This window comes from Rutidosis leptorrhynchoides, chromosome 5 (genome assembly GCF_046630445.1).
Source record: "Rutidosis leptorrhynchoides isolate AG116_Rl617_1_P2 chromosome 5, CSIRO_AGI_Rlap_v1, whole genome shotgun sequence".
Lineage (NCBI taxonomy): Eukaryota > Viridiplantae > Streptophyta > Magnoliopsida > Asterales > Asteraceae > Rutidosis > Rutidosis leptorrhynchoides.
Window position 1 is genome coordinate 76,325,555 of NC_092337.1, and position 23,999 is coordinate 76,349,553.

The 23,999-nt window shown below is 35.5% G+C and overlaps 2 protein-coding genes across 5 annotated transcripts; both read right to left on the reverse strand.

The window, feature by feature from the left end:
- Positions 1-6,784: 6,784 nt before the first annotated feature.
- On the reverse strand, positions 6,785-9,978 carry LOC139848406 (uncharacterized). Of its 4 annotated transcripts, none has more exons than XM_071838143.1 (9): positions 9,902-9,978; positions 9,203-9,384; positions 9,042-9,075; positions 8,509-8,591; positions 8,001-8,067; positions 7,785-7,884; positions 7,525-7,688; positions 7,281-7,327; positions 6,785-7,153 (listed from the first exon to the last, which is right to left on the reverse strand). In XM_071838143.1, exons 1-9 carry the CDS (start codon positions 9,975-9,977, stop codon positions 6,974-6,976), a joined length of 933 nt encoding a protein of 310 aa, XP_071694244.1. In that variant the 5' UTR covers position 9,978; the 3' UTR covers positions 6,785-6,973. The 4 variants fall into 4 exon arrangements, with proteins under 4 accessions (XP_071694244.1, XP_071694245.1, XP_071694242.1 ...); XM_071838144.1 differs by having other exon boundaries at positions 7,286-7,327; positions 8,467-8,591; XM_071838141.1 differs by having other exon boundaries at positions 8,467-8,591.
- A 6,292-nt stretch (positions 9,979-16,270) lies between these two features.
- On the reverse strand, positions 16,271-18,001 carry LOC139848761 (uncharacterized). The gene is made up of 6 exons (XM_071838460.1): positions 17,795-18,001; positions 17,611-17,680; positions 17,443-17,478; positions 17,252-17,295; positions 16,618-16,928; positions 16,271-16,429 (listed from the first exon to the last, which is right to left on the reverse strand). The coding sequence occupies exons 1-6, from the start codon at positions 17,979-17,981 to the stop codon at positions 16,271-16,273; spliced, it is 807 nt and encodes a 268-aa protein (XP_071694561.1). The 5' UTR covers positions 17,982-18,001.
- Between the last annotated feature and the right edge of the window lie 5,998 nt (positions 18,002-23,999).

Here is a 23,999-nt window from a genome sequence, read left to right on the forward strand (position 1 = left end):
TGCGACCTTTCTTCTGAGACTCACCACATCACCACCACCACCACCACCATCGCCAGCACCACCGCCATCAGTACATCTCACCACCATTACCAAAGGTGTGTAATCAGACCTTGCGACCTTGCGTGTAGAGTCTCACCACCAGTACATCTCACCACCATTACCAAAGGTGTGTAAACAGTGTAGAGTCTATAAACTCTCTATCAAGGGCGCAAAGGTGTGTAATCAGACCTTGCGACCTTGCGTCCCGTAATAGCCGTAGACGCAAGGTCCTTCTTGCGGCCTTGCGCCTCGTATTTAGAAGCAGGCGCAAGGTGATTCTTGCGTCTTTGCGCCTTTTTATTAAGCAGGCGCAAGGTTCTTCTTGCGTCCTTGCGCCTATTTTTGAAACACACGCAAGGTTCATCTTGCGACCTTGCGCCACAAAATTTTTATTATTCTTGTAACACTAGCTTGTGCATTCAATATTATAACATATGAAGTAACACACGAAACCACATCATAAAATACTAATTAAAAAATATTACAACAATGGAAGACATCACACCTTAATTTGTTCCTGAAAATAAACGTATTCTAGGAACTAATTACTACCTAAATTGTACGTTGGATAAAACTGAGATTGATAAGCTTGAGATGGTTCGACTGTCTCTTTCGCCTTCGAGGTTGTGTTTCTTGCCCGTTGAGAAGTTGATTCACCTGTTCGGTCATAAGCAGCTGGGCATGTTGATCGAGAATGACCTGGTTCTTTGCAACGACTACAAGTTCTTACTTTTTTTGAAGTTTCTTCACCTTTTGAAGGAATGCGTTTTTTACCTTTAGGACGTCCAGGTTGTCTTTTCTTTAGAACTGGGGGGTGTACAAGTTGCAAAATCCCGGGAACCGGATCCGACCATTCAGACCGATGGGGGAGAGGAAGAATGTGTTCGGAATACGTATTTATGTATGTTTGAGTGCTGAACCAATGTGATACATAACAACTAATATCCTCCACTCCGAAGTGTCGTGCTGATGCAATCACATGACCGCAGGGTATGCCTGATAATTGCCATTGACCACATGAACAAGTTCTATCTTGTAGATTAACCAACCCATTTTTTCGTCCATCATGTACCTCTATTAGATCATTTGTCGATGGAAATGCTCGCCATCTTCTTGATTTGTCCGTCCTCTTAGCTAGCTTACGTTCAACATATGGAGTAACCGGTGAAGTAAGACTAACTGATTTGTTGCGATGTTTGAAATACCAATCCTGTATTGAACAACGAAAAAATTCGAACAACATGCAAACGGGTAGTTTACGAGCATGTCTTGATAGAGAGTTTATAGACTCTACACTGTTGCTTGTAAGGTATGAATACCTAATATGAGTAGATTGACTTCTGGACCATCTATTGATACCATCCTCACATAGAACTTTATAAGACGCTTTCAATCTCCTTCGAAATACATCCAGATGATCATGAAAATCCGACGCACGGTACGCCTTAACCATTTTCCAAAAGTGCCATTCGAAGAATTTCATCTCCATTACCAAAGGTGTGTAAACAGTGTAGAGTCTATAAACTCTCTATCAAGGGCGCAAAGGTGTGTAATCAGACCTTGCGACCTTGCGTCCCGTAATAGCCGTAGACGCAAGGTCCTTCTTGCGGCCTTGCGCCTCGTATTTAGAAGCAGGCGCAAGGTGATTCTTGCGTCTTTGCGCCTTTTTATTAAGCAGGCGCAAGGTTCTTCTTGCGTCCTTGCGCCTATTTTTGAAACACACGCAAGGTTCATCTTGCGACCTTGCGCCACAAAATTTTTATTATTCTTGTAACACTAGCTTGTGCATTCAATATTATAACATATGAAGTAACACACGAAATCACATCATAAAATACTAATTAAAAAATATTACAACAATGGAAGACATCACACCTTAATTTGTTCCTGAAAATAAACGTATTCTAGGAACTAATTACTACCTAAATTGTACGTTGGATAAAACTGAGATTGATAAGCTTGAGATGGTTCGACTGTCTCTTTCGCCTTCGAGGTTGTGTTTCTTGCTCGTTGAGAAGTTGATTCACCTGTTCGGTCATAAGCAGCTGGGCATGTTGATCGAGAATGACCTGGTTCTTTGCAACGACTACAAGTTCTTACTTTTTTTGAAGTTTCTTCACCTTTTGAAGGAATGCGTTTTTTACCTTTAGGACGTCCAGGTTGTCTTTTCTTTAGAACTGGGGGGTGTACAAGTTGCAAAATCCCGGGAACCGGATCCGACCATTCAGACCGATGGGGGAGAGGAAGAATGTGTTCGGAATACCTATTTATGTATGTTTGAGTGCTGAACCAATGTGATACATAACAACTAATATCCTCCACTCCGAAGTGTCGTGCTGATGCAATCACATGACCGCAGGGTATGCCTGATAATTGCCATTGACCACATGAACAAGTTCTATCTTGTAGATTAACCAACCCATTGTTTCGTCCATCATGTACCTCTATTAGATCATTTGTCAATGGAAATGCTCGCCATCTTCTTGATTTGTCCGTCCTCTTAGCTAGCTTACGTTCAACATATGGAGTAACCGGTGAAGTAAGACTAACTGATTTGTTGCGATGTTTGAAATACCAATCCTGTATTGAACAACGAAAAAATTCGAACAACATGCAAACGGGTAGTTTACGAGCATGTCTTGATAGAGAGTTTATAGACTCTACACTGTTGCTTGTAAGGTATGAATACCTAATATGAGTAGATTGACTTCTGGACCATCTATTGATACCATCCTCACATAGAACTTTATAAGACGCTTTCAATCTCCTTCGAAATACATCCAGATGATCATGAAAATCCGACGCACGGTACGCCTTAACCATTTTCCAAAAGTGCCATTCGAAGAATTTCATCTTGTTGGATTTAGTTTTGATGTTCATGAATAAATGACGTGCACAATGAGCGTGAAACGCTTCCGGAAACACGTTTGCAATGCCGTGTGCTATTGAAGCAGCACGATCAGAAATAAAAGTAATCTCTGACATACGATCAACCATACCATAACTCATTAAATGATCTCTTAGGTTACCAAAAAACCATGACCAAACACTGTTTGTCTCGCCTTCACCAATTCCATAAGCCAATGGCAAAATTCCATTATTGCCATCCATCGCAACAGCAACTAAATTAGTACCCAGGTACCCACCCTTTAAATGTGCAGCATCGACGATGATTATCGGGCGGACATGTTGCACAAATGATCGAATCTGCATGAAATTTTCACAGTAAATCAAATATTATTAATAAAGACCTCATACACCATACGCAAGGCGCAAGGTTTTTATTGCGTCATTGCGTATTAGTTGGCGCAAGGTGACCCTTGCGCCTTTGCGTATGGTGTACATATTAAAAGGTGGTTTTTGCTAAAATATATTTACTTACAACTACTCCAATGGACATGTAACACATCACAAATTTATTTTCTTTATCGGTAACCAAATTGGTGATGGTCCCCGGGTTGTGGATCTTAAGGTTATGAAGGTAAATGGGAAGCATTCTAAAGGATTCATCACTACTGCCACGTAACATCTCTATTGCTTGACACTTGGCCCTCCATACTTGATTGTATGATACACTCACTCTAAACCGATTAGCTACATCATCACGTATATCTTTTGGTTTATACTCTCGATTAGCAGCCTTGAACGAATCCATAAGAATACTACCCAACACCTTTTTAGTAGCATGTTTATTGTTTCCCATAATTTGTGTGCGTGAGCAAGTGTGTACGTCATGCAACTTTTTAACCATAAAGTTTTCAGTGTGTCTTATTTTGTATGCACTACATTTCCACTCACAATTTGGCAACACACATTTAGCGGTGTACCGAGATTTGTCTGACTTTACAGGCTTTATTTGAAAGTTTTCTTCAAGGCATTTTGTAAATAGCTGGTTTAGGAATTCTTCCTTGTTCGAAAACGTTTGACGAACTTTGACCAAATCAGATACCTGATACGTGGTTGGAATTGGGGTCGTAAATTCTGGGTTTTCTTCATCTTGCTGACTGTGTAGAGTTGGCATATTCCAGAATACATCTTGTTTTTCTTCATCTTCTTCATCTTCATCTTCCTCGTCACTTGCTTCATCCGATTCACTAGACCCAACAACAGGTATAAACGGGTTCTCTATTTTTTTTATTTTACACACGTTCTCGGCGCCATGGTTGAAGAAGTCAAATTCTTCTGTGTTTGGAGGTGGTATTTCAGCCTGTTTTTCTTCCGAATAGTGTGTTTCGAGGTTTGGTTCGGAATTGTGTATTTCATCCTGTTCGGAATTATCAATATATCTTAGCGAAACAGGTGCATTAGGTGGCAATTCAATTTTTTTGAGAATTTTCCTTAACAATACTCTTCGATTTATTGGTTTTTGTGGAGCAAGTGGTAGTTTTAATCTGGTTCTAAAACAGTCAAGAGGCAGATACATAGGTATGTTGTTAACAAATTCAAAATTACCTCCACAACATACATGAACAACAAATGCTTCATCATTACTACAGCTCATTAAGACACAAATTAGTGAAAAAATAGATAAAAGTTGGTACCTTAACGATGCTCTAATGACTTGATCTTTTTGAAAATGAAGTAAAATAAAATTATTAATCTGGAGTTCTAGCCTCATTAAATAGACAGGTACATAATCTTATCCGTAAAGGTACAAAGAATCCAAAAAAATCTTATCCAGAAATCAGGAAAAATCCATTCTGATAAGGCGCAAGGCGCAAGGACGCAAGCCCTTATCCTTGCGCCTTGCGTTTACACGCAAAGGCGCAAGCCGCAAGGTCGCAAGGTCTAAAGATACTTGCGCCTTGCGCGGGCAAATTCTCAAAAAAAAAAAAAAAAGGGGGTTCCAGCTCAGAAAAGGCCAAAAAAATGGGTATTTTGGTGATTGACCCTTTTCAGCTGAATAAACACCATCAATGGGCTTCGGCCCATTAATAGGAACGTCCAGGTTGTCCCATGAGCCAAAATTAATATCCAAAAAATAAGCAAACAAAGCAATCCCAGTACCATTATCAACCTTTCCCAACAACCCTAGAAGGACAAAAGGTCGAAGGAGCAACACGATCCTCTTCAGTAACCGGAACAGATGAACCAAAATTAACATCAAAGGCAGAAACTTCGAGGGGCTTGACTCTAAGCGAACCCATCAAGTTAACGTTCACCGAATCAAGCTGAGAAGAATAAACCGTAACAACAGGCCCGTTGATTGTAGTCTCCATACTAAAACGATCTTGTGCATCACACAACAATGTCCCGCTTGAAACCACAAACCGGTTAGTTGATTTGAGTAGTCGTTGATCAAATGAGCGACGGTTAAGATTGAGAAGATCCGATATTTCAGATACCCACACTTCACAACATGAGCACTTCATATCCCCAAAATCATTGACAACCACATCGCGAATATGCTTCACTTTAGTTGATTTGACAAACGCAAAGAATGAACCGGCGTTACACAAATTCGAAGATGATGTTGCCATTTTAATAGCCTCGCCAAAGAGTTCGGCGACTTCCATTACACTTTCTTTTGAAGCAAACTTAACCAGGATGCCCGTAGGCTAGAGCATCGAAAGGGGTGATCAAGACAAACTCATTAGAGCACGAGATTAAAATATCATTGAAGCTTTCTTGATCACCACAAAGACATAAACATTCAAAAGATCCGAACATGCTAATGTGAGAAAGATGTACATTATGGGCAATCAAAAAAGTCGAAATCTTTGTTTCCACAATCTGGTAAACTGTCAACAATCAAAACAGAAAAATGGAAGTTGTTTGAAAAATAAGGGTTGGGGTTTAACTTACAACGAAGAGGAGCATTTGCCGGAACACTCGAATAATCGGATTTACCAAGTTTACTCCAACTAAAGTGCTTCAATCTACCCGCATAGATTAAACGTCCAAAGATTCCTTGATAGCTAACTGATCTTCACCTTCATACACGTACGAGACGAAGCGATAACATCTAGGGGCCAAAACTTAAATTCCGATAGTGCACCAATTTTACCAAAGACCGATTCAATCATGTGGCGAGTAACTGTATGAACAATCCATCCAAGGCACACAGTCCGACTAACCGTTCCCAACGAATCACTCGCCTGATGTCTAGCAGCTCCTTTGCCGTAGCCGATGCCGGAGAAACCGAACGTCTATGGAGCAGTTATTGATCTGGACAAGCCCGAAGTGACGATGAAGCATCTGGAACCGAAATTAAAGATACAATCTGTAAACGTTTCGCAGCAACTTCACGTTCGTTCAAGTTCATAGGATTCGTTGTTGTGACACCCGTTCTCCTCCAACGTATTGTTGTTGCACGAATTCTATAATAGTTTCGCCTTCAGAATTGGAAGTAAAAACTATATCGTACAATGATATTTTCTATACCACGTCATTATCAAGGACATGACTATTGCCTAATGCCCCGAAATCGTCAAATCTAACACCCCGTTAGGGGGCGTCAAAAACATCAGGTCAGTGCATATTTTGATTTAACGCAGCGTAATCTATGGTCTAATAGTACTCAATCCCGGTGATTATGATACGCATGGCGGGCAGAGGTGAGAAACTAACATTTAAGTTTGTTTGGAATCATGTTAGGGTTTAGGTTAGTGATTTTGCAATCATGTAAGACCTAATACTAGTCGCAGAGTAAAATAGATATCATGTTTTCTAACCAGTGATTGCCAGAAAAACTAATAAATATAATACTAGTGGAGTAATAATTAAGCATTTCCAAGATCCCAAGTACTTGCATACAGCATACATTGACATTGACATAATAATAATACTAATCTCAAATAATATAATAGTAAGCAGAGATTAGAGACCACTGATTAATTTACTCCTAACATAACCCACCCATGTGCAACAAATACCAAAAGTTAGCTTAATTAGCATAACCTATTTAAAAACAACAATATCTGAACAAAGAAACCTAGTTTCTACGATAGTTTTCTTCCTCGTCTCGTGTTCTCTGAAATATAGCTCTTATAATTTCATTATAGTTCTCTGGCAATTGATCCATACCACCCACTTCTACTCCTCCTAATCCTAGGAAGAAGCCATCTCCACCGACTCTGAGACGTTCTTCTATTATCACTTTCTCCACAGCTGCCTATAAGTATGAAAAAAGCCAAACCCCGAATATATTATATATTATTATAATATATTACATAACCGAAAAGAGAACTATATAATATAATAATTAATTAAATTACTAAATATATTACTAACCAACCAACCTTACAATTTCCTTTTATAAATTCATTTTCCGGATCCAATTGCAAGGCTGCATACATGAAAACCAGATTAATAATAATTAATATATACAACCGTTTAACAACCTTCACATAATAATTAAATTTGCGCTTCGATTAATAAGAAATTGCTCCATTAATTTAATTTAGTTAAAAGAATACAAATAAATTGAACAGCAGAAAGTCATATTTTGATGTTACAATTTTTTGTAATATTACAAGAACAAACCTTTCTTATAGCCTTTATGGATAGCATCATTGAAATTCCCTTGAGCAAAGTACACAAAACCTAGACGACTGTAAGCTTTGATGTATGACGGGTCGATTTCAATTGCTTTTTGACAGTCACTGATTGCTTCTGTATACTGTTTGGTCTTAGTGTAAGCAGCTGCTCTGTAAATGTAAAAGTACCCATTCACAAAAACAAGTAATTTAGACCCCAAAAAAAAAAAACTACAAATGTATGTTTGGGTAAGTAAATTAAGTTACCTGTTACAATAATAAACAGCATTATCATCACAAAGTGCAATAGCCACACTGTAACGCTCAATTGCATCTGGGTACAACTTAGATTGCATAGCTTTGTTACCTGCAACAAAAACAAAGTACATAAGTCAATGTAGTAAAGTATTATTCTATTACATTTTTATTTAACCATCTTTATCTTTATTGAATTTATAACTAAAATATAAAGTGCCATATTACCTTGTAACTTGAAGGTATCAGCCAACTTTTGAATATCAAACTCCGAACCTCCAGATTTTTTCAGATCCTTAAAGTACACAAGAACAATAGAAATATAACAGCAGTAAGTGACATCAATCTTTATGTATCATCAAGGTAATATAAATATATAGCAATTTCGAGAACTATGTAGAAAAAATGAACTATTGTGTGTGAAATATGATTAAAAAAAAAACATACGAGTTGATGATAGCCACTTACGACACAATTCACGATATGCAAAGAAACATATCTACGAAAATATAGACTCGCATAGAATAATTAAAATTAATAAATATAAACGTTTTCAAAAATTGGCAAATCTGAGTTTGTTGCAAACAGAAATATTAATGTCATTCATCCAAATACACAACATGCAGATAATATAATAAGTATGATGTAATTATTAAAATTTCAAAAGATTTAAAGTTAATAGTTAATAGCGTACCAATAAAGCACAGTCGAACATATGACCAGCTTTGAACTGTACCTCAGCTTCATTCGGTGTATTCCTGAAAAAGCGAGCCTTTTCTAGGGCACCAAAAAATTGAGCAAAAAGTTCATCCTCACTCACTGTTAAAGTATAACACAAGATATTCATTAATTGTTCATTAATTACATCCATGATGCCTTAGAACAAACTTTAAGAACTTACTATACAAAAGTTCAACAATAAGGGAAATATATAAGCACAAAAACAAAGCAATATAACAGAGATGACAAGGTTGTAATAGTCACTAGTCGGTCAGGACCTTGTAGCTCGAGCTAGTCCAATGTTGACAAACTTTGACTTTGACTTTATTTGACCAGCTTTGTTATCGAAAAAATCGGACTATTGACTAAGAAATCCGCCTTTGACCAAATACAATGGACCTTTGAGAACACTGACCGAATAAATTGCCAGGTCGGAAACTAGTGGGTGCCGAGTCGAACTACTACAAAGTCCCGACTAGTCGGGGACCAGTTGGGGGACTTTTACAACCACGAAAGAAACTATGCTAAATAAGAAGAATCAAAACTTACCAATGGAACAATTATCCTGTTTGTTGGTGTCATCCTAAATAAGAAGAACAAGAAGTAAATCATCAGAAAAAACATATTGAATAGCCACCATAACCCGAAACATATATATACAAACAAAAATTAAAAAACGAAAATAACATAGGAAGAAAACAGAACATTACTGCAAGAGTTTGTGACGCCTCGGGAGTTTTAGAATTGACTGGATGTGAACTGAAAATCTGGACTAGAGAATCAAATTTTGGAACACTAGAAGTAGACGATGAAGAATCAATCTTAAAAGCCTTACATAAGCAGTCTTTTGTGACTTCGAGACTTTCAAAATCACTAACAGAAGTAGGTTCAACTGAAAAACGGATTATGAAGGAACTGTTAGCATACAAAGATTCAAGCATAAAATGTATCTCTAAGTTCTCATAAAAACCCTAATTTCACTAGTTTCCCTAATTTCACACTTCTGAACTTAAGCTAAATTTTAACATATCAGTCAATTTAACATCCAGAATTGTGGTTCAACTGCAATCAACAGCTAAACTTGAAACATACATTAAACACCTACGTATCTGACAGTTATCTCTAAAATTACATTTATACAATCTCCTATGTACTCCATGTCTCAGTTGTCATAAAAACCCTAATTTTACTACTTCCTTTAAATTAAATGTACACTTAAAATGAACCGATCAACGGCTAGCATCAAACTAACAGAGGACATTAAACATGTTAACGATTATTAAATGGAAAATAATTGCAAACCCTACAAGGTAAAAATTTAACAAGATTACATAAAAAAAAAAAAATAATAATAAAGATCAGTATTATACTATTATAGATCTAATAACAGTGAGAGCGAGAGAGAGAACCGGAATTCAGAAAATCGAGAAAGGACAAGACAATGCGACGGCAAAGAGGGGAATCAGCCTCCTTCAAATTCGCCATTTTTGTTCAACAAATGGAGAAATGACTACGTTTCTTTTTTGTCTTCATTTTATAATACAAAAGAAACATAACTACGAAAACAGCCCCTATAGTTTTCACAAATAATTCTTTTAGTCCCAATGCTTGATATGTTGCACGAACAGTCCTCATAAATTACACTAAATATTCATAGATTTTTGATAATTATATCAATCATCCTGACTAATGGCATCGGGCTAGGTTGGACCGGTATAGATAATTCCAAATCGATTAAGAAACTCCGTGCCAAATCAGGGCCTATATTCTATGGGTCTCCATTTACTTATTAGTAAACGGATTTTCTCACGGATATTCGAGTCCCCATTATTTAGTAACTATCAAGTAAACGGGACTTCATGGATTTTCAGGTTCCCATTATTATTATTATTATTATTATTATTATTATTATTATTATTATTATTATTATTATAATTATTATTATTATTATTATATAGACTTTTTTGCTATGTTGGTCTTTGTTTATACACCATATTGCAATCAACATCTCTTGAGTTTTTTTTTTTTTTTTTTTTTTTTTTTTGCTTTTAGATTTTTTTATTTTCAAAATTTTGCAATCAACATTCCTTTGTTTAAATTCCGTTAAATCAATCTGTTAACCCTTGACATGTGTCTTGCATGTGAGGGTAAATTTTTCTTTTTACTCTTTTTCACTAAAAATGAGGGACCACCGGCACAAATTTTTTTTATAAAATTTATATTTTTTTAATTTATAATAAAAAAATCTATAAATATAATTATATTTACTTTTGTTTTTATTTAATTTATTTTTAATAATATTTTATTTACTTTATAAATGAAAAAAGGGATTATCTATTTCTTAGTACTATTATCTACTTTAATATTATTAGCATTATTTATATTTATTATTTTTATCTACTTTATTATATACTTTTCATAATTAAACTAATGAATTACTTTACTTAAAACAGTTGCTTCACCTTCATCCTTGATCAACAAAATCCACCATTTGTTCACCATCACCGTAGGGTTTTTCACAACATGATCAGGATGAAGAGGGAATATAGAGGAGAATTAATGGAGGTTAAAGGAAGCAGAATGGTTGGAAAAATTTCCGGTCAAAAAAATCAATGAAGATGGTAGTAGCTTGCACACTTACCAAGTCACAGTATCAACTACTTTGATGTTGGAACCTATCAACAAAGAATTAAATTAATTCAAGTGGACCCATTGCAAACCGTCTTTATACTTGTATAGAAAGACAATGTGAAATTGTGCTTGAAAATGACGATAAAGACGTCCATATGCCAATCACGTATTTTTTTTTTTTTTTGTTAGAGAATGACACTCTTAAAGACCTACCGTTGGGGGTGGTCTTATGACACTCTTAGTTAGCTTTAATCACATGTGTAGCATGTGCGATCATGTGCATAAAGCTAACTATAATTCTTTTTTTGTTGATCAAGTCAAGTATAGTCAAGTAATTTTTCTGTTGTTAGCTCGTCCTTGTTTAGATGAGTTCATTAGGGCGGTTAGTGATTCGCCAGTCAAACAGATTTGTAATCTGTATCAATTGTAACCCCACAAGATCGACAAATCTTCCCCTTTTTATTTATTTATATATAATATGATTTTTCGTAAAAAAAAAAAAGTATAGTCAAGTATGAGATATTAGTTTTGTACGTGTTTATTTTTTCAGTGGCTCGATTCTTTTTTGTTGTTTTTGAGCCCTTTTGCCTATAGTTATAAGGGTTTTGCTAATTAATGTCGTAAGGGCAAAAGATAACAACAATTAGATTCATTAAATATTCTAATCCAAACGACATTCCACATTATATTATGCATCTTGTTTTTCCTCTTTTTCATGTTTACATATTCTATAATATTATTACTTCAATTTTACATATTCTATAATATTATTACTTCAATTTTTAAATAATTCATAATAAAAATCTGCCTACTATTACGTACTTGAATAATTCCTAACAATATTCTGCCTCAATAATGTAAGAATCGCATAGCCCAAACACAATGTCTTGCAATATAAGCCCAAGAGTTCATCCTTTTCTAAAACCAATTGGTGATAGAGGGACTTTCCCTTAGACTTATATACATACATTTGTTTTGTCCCATGACCGATGTGGGGTCCCATGACCGATGTGGGACTTGGTTTGCACCCCCAACAAACCTCCCATCAAACCCAAGTCCATCTGGGCCTCCCCTCCAACGATAGTTGGGATCCAACCTTTACCGCCGCCAACTCTCGGAACTCTCAACCTTGTGGGAGGGCAGGGAGATTTCGATACAAGGCTTCCAGGATCAACTCATCGTGCCAGGGTCGCGCCACGTCGCTGCGTGCGCTCAGGGGTGCGCCCACTGCGCTGTCCACCACATCGGGGCTATAGCCTAACTCTGATACCATTTGTAAGGATCGCATAGCCCAAACACAATGTCTTGCAATATAAGCCCAAGAGTTCATCCTTTTCTAAAACCAATTGGTGATAGAGGGACTTCCCCTTAGACTTATATACATACATTTGTTTTGTCCCATGACCGATGTGGGACTTGGTTTGCACCCCCAACAATTATTTGATGACGAAAAGTAATAACCGGCGCAAGTTCATCATGTTGTTTGATCAGTGGCGAATTCAGGATTAAAACTCAATGGGGTCCTGAAATTTTTTTTCACAACTAATTATTTTTGACGGATACTTTAACAGTTGTTTACCTCTAAAAAACTACAAATCCTAAAAATATACGGGGTCATGTAGTAAAATTTAGTGGTGTCCTGTACGATTTGAAGAGTACTCCGTAAAACACTTTTAAAAACTTGTGGGGTCATAGGACCCCACTCCTCAATGCCTAGCCTCGCCATTGTGTTTGATACAAAGTTAAGTGACCAACGGCGCAATTTTGTCAACTAACAAACATAACCATAGTGTTTTTCACAATTTCTTCATCAAGATTCAGGTACTTGCAAGAAACTAATTTAACCATGGTGGCAAATTTTTCAAGCAATCAAAAGTTAAACCAACAGAATAGTCAAAAACACAGTAGTTCAGAAAGGATTGGTTCATGAGGAACCTGAATAGAACAAACATACGGAAGTTCTTTAAATACTAATCGACAAGTAATTATATACCAAATGAATAATTTCCTTATTTAAAATAATAATCCCTCTATACCTTAAAAGAGAGTCATTATTAGCTAATAATTATTTTCAAAAATCACTTTTTAACCCTTAGATCAAAAAAAGACTTTCAAATACCCCTTAATCTAATGGTTCAAATTCATCTTGTTTCATCATTAGCTAATAAATCAAAATATTCTGATAATGTACCTAAAATACCCTTATACTAAAGAAAAACACGGGATAATAAACCTTAATCAGGGGTCTGTGAAAATAATCTCATTCTAATGTGTATACAGGGAAACAAAACGCAGGCTTTCAATTTTGAATACCAAAAACCCTAATTATCAAAAGCCGCAATCGACTAGAGCGATTAAATCGTGATTCAGCCGGAGTTAATCGCAAAACAATCCCAACACCCACGTGAATCAGTCAGAGGTAATTTGAACAATATAGTTGTTAATTAAATGTCTTTGTGATAGGAGTTTATCTCCAATTAACAACGGCGCTGTTTCAGAGCCAGAATACGATCATCAACGATGGATTGAGGTGCTTGATATCATAAACCTTTTGGGCAAACGCTTAAAGATCAAAGATCTTGCTTGAAGCAAAGCATGGGATTTATAGACGAGGACAAGACTCTAACACATGAAGCAAATAATAAAGAAGTAGTTGATTTGGATGACTCTGGCACTCAAAGCTTCTTGCTTGACAATTGAAAGAAGAAGAGAGAAGCTTAGCGAGAGTTGAGCCAAGAAAAGATACATGCTTTATATTCAGTAACATTAAGGTAAAAAACTGTTTCTGGTAACATCATTTATGATATTTCGTTGTGTTTTTTTTTTCTTCCTTATTTTTGTATTTTTGGTTTCAGATCTCATATTGTCGGTTACTAATTTGTAACCTTAATTCAATTATCTTTTAGTTGTCATGCATAGTGACCTGGTATTTGAGTCATGAATGTATCCCCTGTTTTTTTACGGTTTCAAATGTATCATTAATCTTAAATTGATTAGCAAACTGAAATTGATTTTTAACCATTTAAGTTATTTTAATTAAACATGATATCTATTTATTACTCTGATGCAGACAACATTGTCTGGTGCTTGATATAAATTACATAGGTGAGAGGTAAGAGTAAATCATTATTTGGTAGTCTTAGTGGGAATTAAAGATTATTTATAAGCATTTGATCTGTAATTAGATTGTTAATGTGATTTGGTTTGGGAACTGGGTTGTACATAATAAGTAATGATATCAAACTATTGGATCTGTAATAAGTTTGCCGTGTTTTATGACACTCGGGCTATGGAATCACAGGATGTGCACATGACTTGACTATTATGAATTATAAAAACTATATATCTTTATGATAACCATAACCGTAGTTCACTGAAAGGTATGTAAGCTTATTTGCCGCTGAATTTATCGATTTCTTTTCTAGCGTTTGGTTAAGAATTTTAATTTTTGTAACTATTGTTTTTTTATTTGTATATTGGTGTACAGATTGTAAGGTCTTTGATACTTCACATAATACATTTTTGGTCAACAAAAATAAGTAGGAAAATGATACTTCGGAAGGGAAAACGTTTTTTGTCTCTGATTATTGATTTGAACTTGAGTTTGGGTTGTACATCATTGGAGCCAAATTATCAACCTACCGTGACTTTTGTTGTGGTTCCTAAAGTCATCGCACTAGATTTTGTGCCAACAATCACCATGATCACAAATATGTAAGTCTTAATGCTTATAGTAACTAACATGTGGGTTGAATTGTAGACATTTAGTCACTATGCTTATGGTTAAAATCATATGCCAAGGAATTTAGTATAAAAAACATACAAAATTTAGTTATATATGAATTCTACACAAGTCTAACTAAGGGTTTTTTTTTTTTCTTTTTCTTTCTAATCTATGCATATATTTGTAATAACAAATTAGCGAATCATGTTACTCTAACTTTTTGTTTAAAACCTGCAAATATGGTGGTTTTTAAACAAGTGGTCTATTATAAAAAAACTCAAACTACAACTAAATATCTTTCTTGAAATTATCAATAATCTTCTCGTATAAATCTTTTGAACTTTAGTTATCTTCGGTTCTTTGTGCAATGATTAATTTATATCGACTAATTTTTCAAAATTGGTGCTTTGCCGTAATATGTTCCTTATACAGAATTATTTTTGTCGCTTAAATTGATGTGATTATAAATAATATATTATATTTATAACTTTTATTGTTGAAACCCGCGAATTCGTGGGTCTTAAACTAGTAACTAATTAGAATGCAACTCGAACATCTCTTGCCTTTCACTCCAAGCCGACTTCCTGCTGGATCCACTTACTCAACTAAAATCCCATCAACGTTTTGAACCTCACCGAGCCCATCACAACCTTGCAATCCAACTTGTTTCTTGGGCTCTCGCTTGTCAACCTGGCCATACTTTCGGCTTGAATCACCAACAGGCATAGTAGGCGTAGTAGCTACTGCATCAGGAATGCCTAGAAGCGATTTTTTTTCTCTCTCGGTCAATTGAACTGAATTGGACTGAATCGGCAAGATAACTAAAAAGAAATTAAACAAAAAAGTAAGTACAATCGTGAATGTATAAGAAAAATAGAATTGGATAAAGCTGGAAACATAATAAAAAATGACAGACAGAAAGAAAGAATACTCACGGCATTCTTAAAATGAAATGTGCTGCTAGCCATTGTCGTCTACAATGTATTAAATTCGGAAGAAAATAACACAATTAGGCAGGCAGGGGTTATATGTATATGTAATGTAAGATGTAATTTAGATAGTACCAGCATAAAAAAAAAAAAAGATACCAAAAGAGTAGAGTAATATTATACTTTGTAGTAAATCACCTCTGTTCATAGGGTAGGGTTTTATACTGATAAAATGACACTTTTAATAACTCAGGATCCCATTTCATGTTTTCTTCAGCTACAATCAATCAATCAAGTTGTTATTGTTATTAATAGATAAACATTTAACAATTGGGATTAATTTATTAATTAACAGGAGGAGGGTAAAAAATAAGTATGCAAGTACGTACCACTAAAATCTGGTTTATATGAATCAGCAACAAAAGACCGCCAGTACCTGTTAAGAATGCTATTCATCTTTTCAAATGTACAACGTTGATACTCCCCTCCCAAATTCACAAACGTTGATACTCCCCTCCCAAATTCACAAATAAGAAAAAATTCATGGATAAGATTTTGTAAGCCTCATCAGCAGTAGTCATTTTGGTGAACATGTCATCGATGTCTTCCATCATCAGGTCGATTAAGGATTTTATCTTCAAATCGATAGCAGTCTGAGATCAAAACAGAAAATTATGAAGAAAATTAGTTGAAAAATCATAAATGATCAAGGATTACAATAGTAAATAAAACAAGTGTAACACCTGTGTTTATTAATTAACGTTAAATTACTAAAGAATAAAAGAATAAATAAATAAATAAATAAATAAATAAATAAATAAAGGAGAAAAAAGTGGCGTACAATCATAAGAGCGAGAGCATGTATCTGATTGGTTTGGCGAAAATTGGAATTGAAGTCATTCAACTTGTGTCGGACGAGGGTTTCATCATGTGCATAATCATTCCGGATCTTCCAACGTTCCGCACAGAACGATTCAACCTTCTTAATGATTTCGCTATTGCTTTCAATTTCTATGACATCAGTTTCTAGCTCGTAACAACCTTGGATCGTTATAGACTCCCTCTCAAGGAGCTTAGCGTCAATACCTATCTTGTCCGAACATACAATACTCATGATGATTTCATTATTCTCTTCGTCTTCGTCTTCATCTTCTACAATCAACCAAGTCAAGTTGTTAATAATATAAAAATAATATATTCTTAAACCTCCGTCAATCAACTGGGATAATAATAATTTATGTACTTATATATTAATCCTATGCACTAAAATTTTGAGATTTCAATATTTTAGGTTTTATTGAGTTACGCATGAGTTGGACATTATTCTTAATAATGAGGAGTATTTTGGTTCATAAATATCAAAAATGGTTAATATATCAATTTCAGTTGCTCTACAAACACACAATGTTGTAGATATGGCCCACGATCCAAACATGTAATTAAACTGATTAGTGCAAAGTAGAAAATGGAAGAACCTGGTTCTAATTTTGCAGCATCTACCTCGGTGGAGGTTTTTATACTACAATGAAAATGCCGTCGTCGTTAATAAACAAAAAAGTAAGTATGTTCAGAATATATAAGAATAAGCAGAATTAGATAATATTGGAAACATAATAAAAATAGGAAAAAAAAAAAGAAAAAAAAAGAAAAAGAGAATACTCACTACCTTTTTACAATGAAATGTTGTGCTAGCCATAGTCGTCTACAATATTTTAATTCGAAAGGATAACAGAATTAGGCAGGCAGGGAGGCAAGCAAGCATGGTTTATACGTACATATAAAATAGTAACCATAAAAAAGTACAAAAGAGTACTAGTAAACTTAGTAAACTCACTGTTTTTCACGAGATAGGGTTTTATACTCAAGGAATGGCACTTTTAATAACCGGAGTTCCCATTTAATGCCTACAATCAATCAATCAATCAATCAAGTTGTTAAGAATAGGAAAAAAAAATAACAATTGAAGTTAATATATTAATTATTGAAGAATAGAGAAAAATAAGTATGCAAGTACGTACTTCTCAAGATTGGTTTATGTGAATCAGCATCATCAGTCTCAGGTTTGAATCCGGTGGTGGCCAGCGAAGGGTTAAAAACAACCACTGAGTAATCGCTTTGGGATGAATACATCAGAGTATAAGGTTGGATCCCTCGCCCTCTCGGGTAACCCGAACCGAGAAAAATCTTACAACTTGTTAGCATCATGAGTCTTAGTCAATCAATCAAGTTTTTTGCTACAATCAATCAATCAATCAAGTTGTTAGTAATAAAAAGTAATGAGTTCTTTAATATATATGTATATATATATCCAAAAGTTCAATACAAAACTCTTCTAATGTGCACTATTGTACACAAGTGTATTTTTGTGTACAAATACAAATTTTTTTAAATGTACACCATTGTGCTCAAGTGTATTTTTGTGCACATTTGTTAGTAGCCTTTGTTGGAAATATGTTCTCGGGTTGGTTACGGTTCAACCGTGGTTTGACCGTGGTACATATATTCTGAAGGTATACCCATGACATTAAATAATATAAAGTCCATTTATCCTATTCGGTCACACACAAAGGCCAATCGTAAATTGTTTGATACACCTTCTAATCGGGAATTAATTTATTAATCAATTGTTATTGGTTTAATAAATAAATACAATTTTGAGATTAATTAATTTATAATTAATTAATAAGCATGCTACCTCACCTTGAAAAGAATAAGCATGCTACCTCACCTTGAAAAGACAAAAAAAAAAAAAAAAAAAAAAAAAAAAAAAAAAAAAAAAACTTCATGCTTGTGTTCTTTTTAACCGATACATGCATTCTCAAAAAGGAATCCCACCCTCTACATCTTTTGACTAACTCAAAAAAGGGTTCACATTTTCTTCCTTTAAATTCTCTCTTTAAAACAATCGGTGGTTTAAAATAAACAAAAGGGAAGAATAGTACTTAAAAAAAAAAATTTTGAAAGACTTTGCAAGTTTTTTTTCTTTCGGTGGTCTTGAAAACAAAAGGAGAGAAAGGGTTTTGGTGAATTAGAAGGTGTATATCAAAATAAGGTTGAAACTTTGAGTGTCTACCGTTTAGAGGAGCTCTCATTTGGGTTCTCTCCAAGCTAGGATTCTCAACAAAGGCTACAAAGGTTGTAATCTAACCTATTCTTGTTCGTTTATTTAATTTTGTTTGCTAAAAGTTTTGTACATGGGTCCTTGGAGGAGTATGATTTTATAAATTTTAAAATGCTTACGCTCGCTTTGTGTTTGTATCATACTCCAACAAGTGGTATCCGAGCCATCTTGTACAAGTTTTAGCAAACTTTTCTTATGATAATACGTTTTGATGAATGTGTTATGCATGATACTTGGAGATGATTATGCATAACGAACATGCAAAACTATTATCATGATTTGTGTTTTTATGTTTCCTAAATAATATTTGAATCTTGGGTTTTGGCAAAATGTTAAATGGTTAATCTCATTTTAAAAATTTTTTTTTCAGCTTGGACAGTCCGTCTTTGATGGACTGTTTCGAGGCTTTAAACTCCATATTTTCGTATGAGGCCAATTGCATTTGAAAGCTAACTGAAAGAACTTAAATTTGAAAAAAAAAAATCATCGAAAACGGATTAGAAATGAGTAAGATATGACCATTTAAAGTTGATGTATGAATCTGCCAAAAGTAATTCCGAAAATTAAAAATTGTAACTTGCATGTTGACTATTAAAGATTCAATGTTTAGGAAAATAAAGTACATGAATTCATTTCATGTTTTACATGAAATGAGAAAATTAAAATTATTAATTTTAGACTTTATGCTTTGGTAAAGTGTATAAATCTCCAACATGTTTTGATTCACTTAATATGTTTGTTTGGATGGTTTTGGCATGAAAATCATACTTACAAAATATGAAGTGGGTTTACATGCATACATAAGTTATGTAAACGAGGATTGATTATTTTGTGTGCCATTAAGTGTTGTTTAAATCAATCCTTATCGAAACATGTTTCATGAAAATGGATATTTGGCACTCCATTTGTTTTGTATGTGATTGTTGTATGAAATCGGTAGTATTTGCCTCAATAAGACCCTTGTGTGGATGTTTGGTTGTATGATTTAATTTATTATTTATTCGGGATGAATGTAATAATTTATTAAACGGCCTGCATGTCGTGTTTACTATTTATTCGGGATGAATGTAATAATTTATTAAACGACTTGCATGTCGCCTTTCTATTTATATTGTATTTGTAATAGTATAGGAAATAGAATAGTTTTTTCTATTTTGTAAGATAATGCAACCAAGAATGGAATCAAGAAGACGATGTTCACAAGGCGGCCCATCCGAGCATATAATGGAGATGGTGGTTTTAGTGGGAGCCAATTCTCACACAAGGTTATGTCCCTAGCTGACCATGTTTTTCCGTGTGTTGGCTCACCGGAAAAACGCATAGGACTCGAGGCATACTACCGATAATTTCGTGTCATGATTATTATTGTGTTCTTATTTGTCTATGCCATGCTAGCTAGAAAATTAGTATAGAAACAAAAGACAATAATCACTTAAAATGGGTTGGTTAAAATCAGTTTAACAAACGCAACATGCAAAACATAATTAGCAAATGTTTTAAAATGGAATAAACTACTTTTTCTAAAAGAAAACAAAACCCCGTTTTAAATGTAAACTTTACGCTATCCATGAGTAGTACACACATCTGAACCTTCTACATGTTAGAGTTCGCGATACCCGAGAGTCTTGGGCCGGACTTTAATTGGGTGTTGGGAAGGGTGAGGTGAATTTCGCGATACCCGAGAGTCTTGGGCCGGATTTCACGTGTATCTATCATGGACGGTTTACAATCTGAAATCGTGGTTCGCGGAAAACCCACCACGAGGAAGGATTAGCATCGAAGGGATTAAACATGCCAAGTGAAATAATTGATTATCACTAAATCCCGCAGAACCTAAGAATTTCATAATGGATGAAATTGGTAATATAGTTACCTACCTAAATAGCTTATGATTAGCGATCCGCGGCAAACCCGTCGTTACCATAAGTGAAATATGGATCTTAGCCTTGTTAATTATAATTGTTTGAATATTGAACACACTTGGGTAATTATCTTAACAAGGATTAAACATATCAAACTAACTAATACAACTTACTTTAAAAATATGACAGATGTCTGCAACAAACACAAATCCTACTCCGTCATCAATCACTAATTTCTGCCTTAAAGGGCTCCTCGAAAAGGACAAGCTTACGGGCTTGAACTACATGGACTGGCTTCGCAACCTAAGAATTGCTCTTAGGATGGAGGGAAAGATCAGGGCAATTGAGGAACCCTTACCGGCAGAACCCGGATCGAGAGCTACTCAAGCGGCTAGGGACGAGTTTGAAAAACGTCGTTCCGAGTCTAATGAGGTAGCATGCTTGATGTTAGCGACCATGTCTCCAGAGCTCCAAAAGGGCATGGAGAGCTTAGGGTCGTATGACATGCTTAACCAACTCAAGGACATGTTCCAACAACAAGCAAAGCAAGAAAGGTTTGACACCGTGAAAGCTCTCGTATCTTGCAAAATGGCAACGGGAAGTAGCGTTAGTATCCATGTACTACAAATAAAAGGGTACATAGACCGGCTGGAGCTTACAACGGATTTTATCCTGAACTCGCTGACTAGTGCATATGAAGGATTCATTATGAACTATAATATGAACAATATGGAGAAAACAATCATGGAGCTCCATGGCATGTTGAAAACCGCCGAGGCTAACATGGCCAAAGCTAAACCTGCAACTACTGTCCTAGCCATTCGTGAAGGTGGGATCAAGAAGAAGAAAAACAAAACAAAGGGCAAGAACAAGGGCAAGGGTAAGGTTGGCACATCCAACTTCAAACCTAAACCTAAGGGCATTGCTAACTCTTCTACTTCAAAGATCCCGCAAACCAAGTCTCCTGAAGAAGCAATATGCTTCCATTGTGGGGATAAAGGACATTGGAGGCGCAATTGTACCAAGTACTTGAAGGAACTTAATGAACTACGGGCTAAGGGAGTCACCCTACCTTCATGTTTGTTCATGATTGAACTAAACAATACTACTATTTCTAATTCCTGGGTATTGGACACAGGATGTGGTACTCACATTTGTACTAATGTGCAGGGACTCACAAGAAGTAGGAAGCTGAAGACCGGAGAGCTTAATCTAATCATGGGAAACAAGAACGTTGCCTCTGTTGATATGATTGGAGAATATAAGCTCACTTTTGATTCTGGTTTATGTATTGTTTTGTCTAATGTTTGCTACAGTGCCGAAATGGCAAGAAACATTATATCTTTTGATGCTTTATTTAATGATGGTTTTAATTTTAGTTTTGATAATGGATCAATACTTGTTCACAAAAATGGGATGTTTTATTTTAAGGCTAGTCCTTGTAAAGGCATCTTGGAAACCACAACAAAGCTAAATGATAGTTCAATCTACAATGTTGATTCATCCAAAGATGTTTTGGATAAAACGTATCTATGGCATTGTCGTTTAGGCCATATAAACAAGAAACGCATAGCTAAACTCCAGTCAGATGGAATTCTAGAATCATTTGATATTCAATCATATGATGAATGCGAATCTTGCTTATTAGGAAAAATGACAAAAGCACCTTTCACAGGAAACTGTGAAAGGGGTAAGGATCTGTTGGACTTGGTACACACTGATGTGTGCGGTTCGTTCAGATCGCCTACTAGACACCAGGAACGATACTTCGTTACATTTACTGATGACTTCAGTAGATATGGTTATGTTTATTTAATTATACAAAAGTCTGAAATTTTGGGAGTGTTCAAGGCATACCAAAACGAAGTAGAAAATCAACTGAACAAAAGAATTAAGATTCTCCTATCTGATAGAGGTGGTGAATATCTTAATGACGAATTTTGTGATCATCTACGGGGTTGTGGGATAATCTCACAATTAGCTCCTCCTAGAACACCACATCATAATGGTGTGGCTGAAAGGAGGAATCGAACATTACCTGATATGGTTCGGTCCATGATGAGTCGCACAATGCTTCCAATCAGTTTTTGGGGTTACGCCCTACAAACTGCCGCAAGGATCCTTAACCTCATCCCAACCAAGAAAGTTTCCAAAACACCTTATGAGATATGGCATGGCAAAATCGTGTCTCTCTCGTATCTTAGAATCTGGGGATGTGAGGCTTACGTTCGCCGTGAAGCTCAAGATAAACTTGAACCCAGATCTGAAAAGTGTTTATTTGTTGGATACCCGACTGATTCTTTTGGATATTTGTTTTACAACCCTACTGAGAACAAAGTCTTTGTGTCTCGAAGGGGAGTCTTCCTTGAAAAGATCTCATATCAAAAGGAACCAGTGGGAGCAAAATTGACCTTGAAGAAATTCAAGAATCAACCGACATGGAAACCGATATTGGAACCAATTCTCCTCAAGAGGTCGACGAACCTGCTGTTGAGAGAGAAACTGACCTACAGCCACCACCCATACGTAGATCTGATAGAGTTCGTCAAACACCAAAGAAATATAGTTTACACATATTTGAGGGTGATGACGAAAATATAGATTTTGATGAACCTATTATCTATCAGGAAGCGATGACAGGCCCCGAGTCTGCCAAATGGAAGGAGGCTATGGACAACGAGATTCAATCCATGCATGATAATCAAGTCTGGACCTTGATTGATCATACACCAGGAATTAAAACCATTGGGTGTAAGTGGGTCTTCAAGAAGAAGACTGACATGAATGGAAATGTACACACATTTAAAGCCAGACTGGTGGCTAAGGGTTACACGCAACAACATGGTGTAGACTACGATGAAACTTTTTCACCAGTGGCTATGTTGAAATCCATTAGAATACTTCTTGCCATAGCTGCATTTTATGACTATGAAATATGGCAAATGGATGTAAAAACAGCTTTCCTTCATGGTAAGCTAACAGAGGATGTGTTTATGACACAGCCTGAGGGTTTTGTACATCCTAAGTATCCTAAAAGTGTGTACAAGCTTCAAAAGTCCATTTATGGACTTAAACAAGCTTCTCGTAGCTGGAATCTTTGCTTTAATGAGAAAATCAAAGAATTTGGTTTTATCAGAAGCGAAGATGAGCCATGTGTCTATGTTAGGTCTAGTGGGAGTGTTGTAGTCTTCCTTGTACTATATGTCGATGACATATTACTCATGGGAAACAATATCCCGA

Coding starts and splice junctions, on each gene's coding strand:
- LOC139848406 (XM_071838141.1), bottom strand. CDS start 9,977: ATGGCGAATTTGAAGGAGGCTGATTCCCCTCTTTGCCGTCGCATTGTC. Junction 8,068..8,466: donor TGTTCGACTGTGCTTTATTG/GTACGCTATTAA, acceptor GTGTACTTTAAG/GATCTGAAAAAATCTGGAGG. Junction 7,885..8,000: donor TGATACCTTCAAGTTACAAG/GTAATATGGCAC, acceptor TTTTTGTTGCAG/GTAACAAAGCTATGCAATCT.
- LOC139848761 (XM_071838460.1), bottom strand. CDS start 17,981: ATGATGCTAACAAGTTGTAAGATTTTTCTCGGTTCGGGTTACCCGAGA. Junction 17,479..17,610: donor ACCCTATCTCGTGAAAAACA/GTGAGTTTACTA, acceptor AAAATATTGTAG/ACGACTATGGCTAGCACAAC. Junction 16,929..17,251: donor TGCTGCAAAATTAGAACCAG/GTTCTTCCATTT, acceptor GGTTGATTGTAG/AAGATGAAGACGAAGACGAA.